The 11,380-nt window shown below is 37.4% G+C and overlaps 1 protein-coding gene across 2 annotated transcripts; it reads left to right on the top strand.

Moving 5' to 3' along the window:
* LOC109104448 (opticin-like) lies at positions 1 to 3,690 on the top strand. 2 transcript variants are annotated; one of them, XM_042766310.1, is made up of 5 exons: positions 1 to 800; positions 1,973 to 2,134; positions 2,793 to 2,958; positions 3,079 to 3,209; positions 3,435 to 3,566. In XM_042766310.1, the coding sequence occupies exons 1-5, from the start codon at positions 774 to 776 to the stop codon at positions 3,441 to 3,443; spliced, it is 495 nt and encodes a 164-aa protein (XP_042622244.1). In that variant the 5' UTR covers positions 1 to 773; the 3' UTR covers positions 3,444 to 3,566. The 2 variants fall into 2 exon arrangements, with proteins under 2 accessions (XP_042622244.1, XP_018973303.2); XM_019117758.2 differs by having other exon boundaries at positions 2 to 800; positions 3,079 to 3,237; positions 3,435 to 3,690.
* Positions 3,691 to 11,380: the final 7,690 nt, after the last annotated feature.

The following is an 11,380-nucleotide window of genomic DNA, read 5'->3' as shown; positions in this document are numbered from 1 at the left end:
GATATCTGAAACACAGTTGCTAATTGAGAAGTGACGCAAGATCTCTTAAAAAAAAAAAAGGAATGAAGCAGGAGCGTCTGTTTGTGTCTCGTCTGGCAGACGCCAGAAAAAAATCAGAGGATGTCAAAGGTCGTCCACTAGGTTTGCTATTGGACCCTCAGTCTGAGTCAAATCACAAACAGCTGACCTCACTGACCTGCTTAATCCAGCATGAAATAACATTAAGTCCATTAGTTTAAATCAGATTTTAAAGGTTGTTCAGTCAGAACTATGTTTTGAAGCTTCAGCAAATCAAGTCAAACAATTACGACACAGATTTTCTGCTCAGTTCTCACTATAATATTAACAGGTCTAAAAAGTTTAGGATTGAATAGACTAGAAACCACAAGGGTGAACTGACCGCTCCCAGAACAATACAAGATGCTTCCAGGAATCGTAAACTGTCTTCTGGAACACCAAAACATTCTAAAGCATTTAGTGGCAAAACTAGGAATCCTTGCATCTCACTATACAGTAGGACACGCATCTGAAAACTACAAGAAGATTATACCAGTAGGGAGAGGTAAATTACCAAACCAGACTACACCACTGACAGGGCTGTAGAATTAGTGACAGCTGAGCAAACTGACCTGGTCATCCCCCAGCTGAGCTCCCACCTCTCCCCCTCACCTAACCATGTCCTCAGTCCGGGGACAGTTATTCATTGCTTAAACCACAGAAGAACACAAGGCCAGCTTCTATACCACTGTTGCCCTAAGATCTGCTCTCAGGCCATGGCTGTTCACAGACAAAAATCAAAGGTACGTATCTTTTTTTCCCTTCCTGCTGCATGAAGACTCATTGGTAATTAGGAGTAACATGAATAATTGAACAGGCCCAGGAGAGCTCTGAATATTGATATGTCAGGCTGGAGCTGTTAGGAGTTCATGGGAAGGCGAGGTAAGAGTGGTCCCCTGAACACAGAGCACTAACGTCCATGTAGATCTGCATTATAGACTCCATCTGTATTGATTTATTATAGAGGAAGATACATGGTTTAGATTTATGTTATATTTGGTTGGTTATTTGGATCCTTTTTGCCAAGTGACTCCAGAGGATTTATTAATAAATGTATATGTGCGGAAAAACCCATACTTTAGCTTGTGCACCCTTGACGGCAACTAAAGCAAACAGCCTTCTTTACAAAACTCATCTGGTTAGGCCAAAAATACATTCAAAAATACAACCATATGATAGATAAATTTTGCAAACCATGCAACTGCTTTATATTTTCAAATACGTGGAGGGTCCAAAGTGTATGAACTTGCACACTGCCAGTATGTGTGATGATTTTGATGTTTCTGGTTAGCATGGATGTCAGGGCAGCCGGAAAGAAATGGCATTAAAGGTATGACAGGCATACAGGGCTGTTGACAAAGAGCTCCTGCGGATAGTCATAAAATCCCTAAAAAAAAAAAAAAAAAAAGAGGACATTGCCAAAACCACAAAATGACACTCAGTGATGTTTAGGAAAAGTAATGGAAAGGGTTTATTTATTGCCTAAAATATCCAGGTTTTGGCTTTGGTTTCCTGTTTTCATACTTAATGAAGGTAATGATCGTTTGACCAGTAACATGCAGACATTGTACGTAATCGACCAATCGTTGTGCGTGAGAAGGAGGGATCTACAGAGAATGGTCAAAGCGATGCAAATACGTGTACATATTAGTGTTCAACTTCAAACAGCACTGAGCATCTGACATCAAAGTATGGTACTTTGTCATACAACAATTGGTCTGCGCAGTGCAAACAAAGTCAAAATGTGGATATTTTAGGCAATATAGAAATCCTGGCCAGGACGTGTCGTGGGAAAATCCCACGTTTGGTCACCCTAGTGATGTTGAATCCATAAGGAGTCTCAAATGTGTATTCCACATACACAGTGACAAGTACTGAGTATATCTACACAGATCATTCCCTTTGTCTACTATAGATGGCACTGTACCTTGTTTGGACCATAATGGGCTTTAGTCTAAGTGCCCCTCCAGTTGTTTTGGGCCCTACAGCATATGACCTGGAGAATTATGATGACTCAGACACATGGGATCTAAACACGTACGGAGAGACAGATGATTTTAATGACATGGATGAGGAGGTGAGGGGAGGTTTCAAGAGTTTTGTCAGTTCGTCAATTCTGTCATCATTTATTCAACATCATATTGTTGTGTTTAGCAGAATATCAAGCTATTATTTTCTAATCAAATTGAAAGGGGGATAAGTGCTATTTCTCTCCAAAATCTAAAAAAAAAAAAAAAAATTGTACATCAGTAAAATATAGGTAAAAAGTAACATATATCCCAAGTAGGGCTGGGCAATGAATCCATACTGATATTTATATTTATTATATAACATGATATCGCTGATTAACTTAAATTTTGAAGACACTAAACTTTATTTCCAGAGCTGCTCAGAGAGATTAATTCTCACATTAATTTCTCCATTTAACACCCAGGTCTTCACAATTTTTTCAAGAGATTCTTTTATATAGTATGTTTTAGTTTTAATTTATACATTAACATTTTATGAACTCATTAGAAACTATTCTTGATGATAACTTTGTATTATATCATGCAGCATAGAATTTTAGAGAATAACTTTTGAGCCCAATGACTTCGGTTGTATTAACAAAAATGTATAGATATTTCTCCAAAAATATCATCTTGTGTTCATAATGTGTTACTAAAAATGTGTTCATGTGTGTTGTGTCCTGTGAAGTCATTTTGTCTAACCTCTCTTTCTTCTCACTGACTGAGGTTGGGACGCTGGCTCCTCCTCCAGCAGTCACTCAGCCACCTGCTTTAGTTCCTCCAGAGGACTATGTGGAAGAAGTGACACTGCCTCCCTGTCCGACAAAGTCACTTGTCCCTTCCACTCTAGACTTCCATGGTCCGGGCCTGTTTGGGCCTGACACAGGCTTAGGTAGATGGATAATTGGTTTGAAAGGGAGAAAAATTTTGTGTTTTCAATTTCAGTTGTGAATGTACGCCTTCTAGTGGTGTAAACCGTCATAATATGGTCCTCTCTCCCCCTCTACTGCAGGGATGCCCTCCTGCCTGCTGTGTGTGTGCATCAGTGGCAGTGTGTACTGTGATGACTCAGATCTGACTCAGATTCCCCCTCTCCCCAAAGAAACCACACACTTCTACGCTCGGTTCAACAAGATCACAGAGGTCAGGGCCACAGACTTCATCAATCTCAGTAAGACACAAAGAGACTTTCTTCTTTCTTGCAAATACAAATGTGGTTTTTAAGCACATGCTGTATTACACAGTTTACATCAGGTCTGCAATGCATAGATAGTTAACTATGAAGAGTATATAGCTAGATTTAAGACATAATGTATTGAATTATGAATCATATTGAATTGAGAAAACTGCACTTAATGTTGTTCCCAGATCAGCTGAAACGGATTGACCTCAGTGGAAACCAGATACGTAAAGAGATCAAGGATGCTTTTCGTTCACTGCTTCAGCTTCAGGATCTCATGTTGGCCGACAACAACATCCATGTCCTTCCAGAACTCCCAGCTACCCTCAAGCACATCGATGTTCGCAATAACCAGCTGAGGAGTTCAGGTATGCATGCAGAGGCCTTTAAGGTACGTAGACAACCAGTAGGATTTTTAATGTTTCTGAAATAAGTCTCTTATGCCCACCAAAACATTTAAGGTACGTAGACAACCAGTAGGATTTTTAATGTTTCTGATATATATATATATATATATATATATATATATATATATATATATATATATATATATATATAATTATTATTATTATTATTATTATATTATTATTATTATAATTATTGTAGGATTTTTAATGTTTCTGAAATAAGTCTCTTATGCCCACCAAATTATTATTATAATTTTAAAATGCAATTTCTGTGATGGAAAAGCTGAATTTTCAGCATCATTACTCCAGTCTTAATAGTCATGCTTCAGAAATCATTCTAATATGCTGATTTGGTGCTCAAGAAAAATGTCATATTATTATCAGTGTTGAATACAATTTTGCTGCTTAACATTTTTGTCTTTACTGTCACTTGATCAATTTAATCCATCCTTGCTGAATAAAAGTATTCATTTCTCTCTCTCTCTCAAAAAAAAAAAAAAAAAAGTGATTTATTTTGGTGAAAATAATTTATTTATTTATTTTTTTTAAAAAATGGGGTTTCAAATAGGGTTTTAATGACTCTTTTCTAAATTATCCTCTAGTAAAAATATCTAAAAATTCATAATATATTAAGTTTTCAGAGAATGTATCTTTAATACTCTCTCTGAAAAAAATAAATAAAAAAAACGAAAGCTATCACTGGACCGGTAACTTTTAAAAAGGAACACCTTCGCACCTTATGTATCCCTAAAAAGTGTATATTAGTACTTAAATGTATATGAAGTACATATAAGTATGTTTTGAAAGGTCACTACCTCAGTGACAGCTTTTGTACCTTTTTTTCCCTGAGCGTTTACAAGTCAATCTTGTCTGTAATGGCAGATTATTTTTTCCAGGTTTTTAACTTGTTTACACTTGGAACAAAAAATAAAATAAAATAAAAATTATGTAAAACAAAACATAGTAAAACAAAATTCACCTATATTGAAAATACATACTCTGAAAACAAATTGTGACATTATGTAGATTTTTATTGATTGATTGATTGATTGTATCTCAATTTTTATCCTTACCAAATAATTAAATTTCCACTGACAAATTACAAACAGTGCATGGAGTGACCTTGATAATCTTATTTTGTTTGTGTTCAATTCCTGTAATAAGAAGGAGATGAAGGAACTTCAGTTCCTGTACCTGTCAAACAACAAATTAGACTACATTCCTGTACCCCTACCTGAGAGCCTACGAGTACTCCACCTGCAGATAAAAAACAACTCCTGCTACTCTCCTCACTAGTAACAAGTAATGACCTAAGATTTAAAGGCACAATATGTGAGATTTTCATAATCAAATACCCCAAAACCACTTGCACTGTGTGATATATTTCATGCAGTTCTGTATTTACGTTATCCCAAAAGTTCCCAAGGATTTGTAAATCCAGAGTAATTCCTATTTTAAATAATGGCTTGTCCCAGTTCATTGTCAACTATCAATGATGTAATATCTGCGTCACCGCTTCTGGGTCCAAACGCTGCAAGAAAAAACAAACAAACGGAGCTAATATACACTCACAATGTAATATAATACTACCAGATAAATTATAATCCTAACCCTTAACTCCATACCGAAGTTCCAGATAGCCAGACAATGAAAATATAAATCGAATTAAATATTTATAAAAATTATTTGTGTCTGGGACACTGTGAGCATGGAGACTGTAGTGTACACCGTAAATTTATAAATATTTAGCTTAAATCTGTAATATGAATAAACAGTGCTCATAAACAGCTGTTGAGATAGTATTCTTTAGTGAAACAAGTTGAGGCTTGGACACTTTTGCAAATAACAGTGTAAAAGGTGATTGTCTTGAAAAACTGTGTATGTTATCTTTAAAGACAAAACATTAAAAACAATAAATGCAGCATACAGTACATTCTCTGGTTCTGTAGGCATCTTCTCACATTTGCCACATGAGCACCAGTACAAGAAGTAATATTTTAATATGATGCGATAGTATCCCTCCCATAAATGCCATGTCTTTAAAGTGCTTATCTAACGTTTTAACCATGTTTTGTGTGTGCGTGTTGTTTCGTTAAAGCACATAGCGAACATTATCAAAGTATTTGTGTGTGTGTGTTGCTCACAAAGACTATAGAATACCCAAGACGTGTCACTCGTATTTTTGAATGGGGAAAAATGCAATGCTCAATATGGCCGCTCTATTAAACGGAGCCCCGTTTACTGAGTAAAAGAGCCAATCGCTAATCAGTAAAGTCATTGCATCACTGTAGTTGCTATAGAAACAGTCAGCGTTCTGAGACGTGCGCTCGGGACTGTGCATGCACACTGGCTGGTATAGGCTGAAAAATAAGCTTTTTTTAAATCGCTATTTGAGTAAAAGAAACAACATTTATGAGAATGTTGTTGTCAGATTTCATTGGTCTTAAGCTTGGTGAATGGTTTTGGAGAATTTGAAGTTTCCCCATTCAAAAGATAGGAGCTGCACTTGCATGCCCGAGAGGTGTTTCAAAGATGGCAGGAGTCTCTCTGTGTCAGACTCCGGTTCAAACATGTACAGCTATTATGTACAGTGTTGCACGTTATAACCAATCACACACAAGTCTGTTGAGTTTTTGAACACAGCGGCCAATCAGAGGCATACAGATGAGTCATCGCTGAAACACTGGACTTTTGTTGTTCAGTGCGTGCTCACTGACTGAATTCTGTTCTTTTGTGAATCCTCTCATTATAAATAACAAAGTACAGATGTACTGCATGATGATGTAAGTAGGAGATTCATTCATCAAACATTGTATAGACAGCTTTACTGATTATATGCGGAGTTTTTGAGAGTGCTTAAACTCACGCTAAACTGAGACAGTCATACCATTCCTTAAAATGTCCTTTGCTCGCTTTCTCTATATAATTTATTCACTTAAAACATTTCCAGATTCACGTTTGTCTGTTTCAGATAAAACTGAACACACTTTCAGAAACACTCACTGGACATTTCACTTTGAAAGTGTTGCAACAATGTTGTAAACAAGTGTTGCAAAATGTGCAACAGCCAATATAATATCATTTTGCGGAAATGTATTTTTATAAATGACAGTTATTTTGATTAAACCAACATTTTGGGTGCATTTTTTCCTCTATTGGCATTGCAATATTTTCTGGGATTGCCTTCTCCATGTGGGATTGCCTATAAATGATGCTGCTTTACAATTTGTCCATAAGATGCCATCTTAAAAGGTAGTGAAATCATGCTAACTACCTTTTGGGACATCCTTCATGTTGTGAGCACACCTATGATGCCTTAAAATGTCTTTGTAGGCTGATCACTGGGTTTTTGAAACAGAGACATTGATCGGTCATAACAAAATTGCAGAGGAAGCCAGAGCAAAAGGATAGTATACAAATACAATTGATTTTCAATTTTCACCACAACGTGGCGCCATTCTCCAGTACTTTCTGTCTGCTGTAACATATTTCTGCATTTCTATAGACACTCATCCATCTGTCAGGTGTTTGTGTCATTTAATCTCAGACTGATGCTAACGGTCTTTGAGAATGCACTGTTCCATATTAATGATGCAGTACATGAATTAATTTGCTCTGTTTCCCATTCAGTAGTTTTCAGGACGTAGGCTATATACTGTGACAACTAAGCTGCATCTATTTTTAAATCAATTCGTTCATGTACCACTGCAGGTGGTTTCTGAGGTTACTTAGCAACTGTCAAATATTTATAGTTTGACATTTACCCATGAGCGCAATGTAAAGATACTCCTAGATTATTTGCACTAGATGTTAAGCACCTGTAAAGACACAACAAATTTAATCCCATGAGCATGAACAGATTTTCACACACCAAAATGTGTGCACTCATTCCTTCAGCTTTGAAGCTATGCCATAAGCATGATGTCCAATTGGACAAAGTACCGCACAGGTCTTCACTGCAAACATCGCACACATATCCATTTAAAGACACATTTTGAATGAAGCCCAGATTTCTGTCCAAACACTTAATTAAACACAACAGCAGAAAATTACAGTTTGGCTCTCTTTCGTGGCATTGAGATCAACAGCAGTGGTTCTCAAATGGTTTAACAAAATCGTTTATCACAAAAGTAATCAAAATTGTCCTTGAATTCAAACACTGATTTAAGAAGTTCAATACAAGTTAAGGTCAATTTGCAGCATTTGTAGCGTAATATTGATAACCAAAAAAAAAGGACTTGTCCCTCATTTTCTTACAATAGAAGTGAATGGGGCCAAACCAAGAGTAAAATACTGGTTAAAAAAGGCACAAGATGTAAACTGCATGTATTTACATGATTTTTAGTATAAAAAAATCACTTGACATTTTCACTGTGAAGTTGGCATGTCAGCGTAACTCCTAAAATCCTAAAACAACCATACATTTGGTGAGAACATTACAGAGTCAATTATTGCTCGTTTTAAAAGAAGAATTATTGCAAGTGATTTTATAAACGCATCGTTTTTTACAAAGCTCATCGCTCTGAAAAACTAGGTGTACTCTGATTGGCCAGCTATCCAGTGCATTGTGATTGGCCAAATGTTTCAAGCGTCTGACGGAAACGGCCTCTCAACATATACTGTTATGGCATGTCCCGGTCAGAACACCGGCATGACTGGACAAAAAGAATAAAACCCATTGCAAACGAGGCCGTTGTTGCATCCAGTGGGGACATAATTACTGATTATGATGACTTATACTGTCTTTTTACATGTTGCGTTGCATATCGTGCCACGTAAACATAAAACCATGTCTGCATTTGTGATTGGAGAAACGACAATCAGCAAGTGCTACTCTACACTACTCAAAACTCACGTGTCACAAAACTCACACACCTTCTTTCGTTGCCTGAACATTTGGGCAGCGTTTTGCAAATCTTCCCACACAGTGACGTAGAGATGTGGAGGCTTGTTTAAAGGAGCATTTTAGGGCAGCGTGGACAAGTCTTAACTTTTATAAAAAAATATCCCTTTGGATTTGAGACTTCAGTCTTTGCAGCTTTAAAGATCTTCTTTATGCACCAAGAGCTTGTAACACTCCAAAGAGAAAGGAAAAATTGAAATCGCATCATATGACCCCTTTAATTTTAAATGCCTTACTAGGATCCTGTTTTTTGACTAAAAATTATGTGATAATTTTTTCCACAAATGTTCCCAATATTTTAATTTAATATTACCATGAACTGCATAGGCCCAACATGTCATACGATAAATAGTAAAAAAAAAAAAATATAATAATCTGTTATTCACTTACCCTCATGTCATTCCAAACATGTATGACTTTCTTTCTTCTGTGGACCATAAAAGATGCTGCTTGGAAAATTTTGTTTTTTCTTTTCTTTTTTTCTTTTTTGGACCTTCAATGAAAGTCAATGATAACCAAAACAGTTTGTTTCGCAACATACTTGAAAATATATTCTTTTATGTTCCACAGAATACAGAAAGTCAAACAGGTTTGGAATAACATGAGTGTCTGTAAATGATGACAAATTTTATTTTGGGGTGAACTTTTCCCTTAAATAAACATGTTTTTTTAAAAACATTCTGTAAGTGTTTTTTATTTCCTTTTAAAAACTGGACAGGATGGGCTTTATAGCATTCAAATGTAGTTTTGTTTATGGTTTGAGGATGGAGGCATGTTATGCAACCTGTTCATGTTGGCATCTGTGTAATTTGGGTAGCTTACCAAGTGAGAGACTTGTGGCCAAATACTGATTTGTGGACTTTGACGTCAACAACAAAGGATATGGAAACCGTTTCCATTGCATTCAAATCCCCTGCTCTGTCAGAACAAGCCCACGACTCATTTTTGGTTCACAGCCCACTAGTTGAAAGCCACTGGTCTGCAGTCCATAAAAGAAAAGAAGAGACAGAGAGCGAGGCTAAGCGCTGCTAATCTCCCAGTACAGTCAAGCTTTATGATCGGTACGATTCCTCCTCCTCCTCCTCCACTCATTTTCACTGGGCTTCATTCTCCTCCTCGCCCAAAGGATCCTCCCATTGTTATTTGCTTTCATGAGGGCTTATATCATTCCTCCTCTCCTCTGTCACATACAGTATGACTTTTTTTAACCTATTCCAGGCAGCCATTGCCAGTGACTCACTTGATGAATAAAGACCAGAGAAAAGCTGTTGTTTGATTTACTGTAAGGGAGGGAAGGGGTGAACACTATCAGCGACTAATTGGTACATGAAAAGGAGGAGTGTCTGAGATGAGAAAGCAAAGTAATAAAGCTCTTTTGTAAACAATGGTTTTGAAAACACATCGCATTGCTGCAACGAGGGCAACGTTTGCACCTGCTTTAATGCAACAGATTCTACATTGCCATCTCTCTGTTTCTCTTCTGCTCTGCGCTGTGTCCATGAAGGTGACCTTGCATTCTGCCTGAGCTCATCCATTGATCTCATCACTGAAAGGACCTGTGGGCTTCCCTCCCACATGATTCAGGGGAGGGAGGGGCCAGAGATAGGTACATAAGTTGTGGGGGTGTATTTCAGCCGTGGGTGCATGTGTGTGTGTGTGTGTGTGTGTGTGTCTGTGTAGGTAGTAGGTGAGGAGAGGGGCTAAGACGGGAATGTTTTCAACACGCATCTATCCTCCTTTCAGTCTCCCAGAGCCATCAAATACTGACACACATACAAACATACAAATGCTCTCTCCAGCCTCCCACATGTAGACAAACTCACTCAATTACTGTGATATCTGAATCTTAGAGGAAACTGGTTTGAATTCTATTAAGCATTAAATATAAGCGAGGGTGGGATAAGATGTGCCACTTCTATGTGAAATGAGACATATAGGGGGTTAAACTAATATGCCTAACATGTTTTAGGATGTCATACATCTGGATATGTATTCCCAGCTAACGATTTTGGTTTCAAGAATGTTCTGGCAGTGTTAAAAATGAAAAAACCTAATAAGAATATTTCTAGAATGTTAGGAATTGGTTCCCAAAGAAACATTCAAACAAGAACCATAATGTAAGTTAACCATTCTGAGTTTGCTGGGCATGAAAGGTCCTTCTGAAATGGAGTGGAGAAGCCATTGAAACTTCCAACACGCATCTATCCTCCTTTCAGTCTCCCAGAGCCATCAAATACAAAATGGAGGGAGGAGGAGGGAAACAAAACAGATGAAAACTAAGAGTATAAGAAATAATAACAGGGAAAGAGAGCGAGTAAGACTGAAAAGAGAGAAATGGCTGTATGGCAGGCAAGAACACTGGGGGGCTGAAGTGGGTGTGCGCGATCAATAACTGAATGTTCTGTGGACAGAGAGAGAGCAAAAGAAAGAAAGAAAGAAAAAGCATTGAATTAAAGCACAAATAGCAGTTCAGCTTAATGTGGGACAGAGATGAAGAAGGAAATCAATTCTGAGACCATTTTCAGGGTCGCAAAAAATTCTAAATGACCTAATGCCTCATGTTCCTGTGAAAATAAAATGCACAAACAGTGTAAAACTTCACTGACAAAAAAGGGTCAAGTCTGGGACGACGAATACAAACTGCATTTGTGTGGAGACAGCTGTCTCAAAAGTATGGAAACATACAAACAAACGCTGGATCCTGCAACTCGCTCTTCCTTTTGTGGTCGAGGTATGCAGTGAGCAGGGGCCAACCTTTGAAAAGATACTCACTCCCCCAGAGAGTAACAGGACAGGAAGACTAGAGAAATGAAGGGGGATAGAA

This window comes from Cyprinus carpio, chromosome A11 (assembly GCF_018340385.1).
Source record: "Cyprinus carpio isolate SPL01 chromosome A11, ASM1834038v1, whole genome shotgun sequence".
In the NCBI taxonomy this organism is placed as follows: Eukaryota; Metazoa; Chordata; class Actinopteri; order Cypriniformes; family Cyprinidae; genus Cyprinus; species Cyprinus carpio.
Note: the sequence above shows the minus strand (reverse complement) of the source record. Positions and strands in the feature narration are given on the sequence as shown.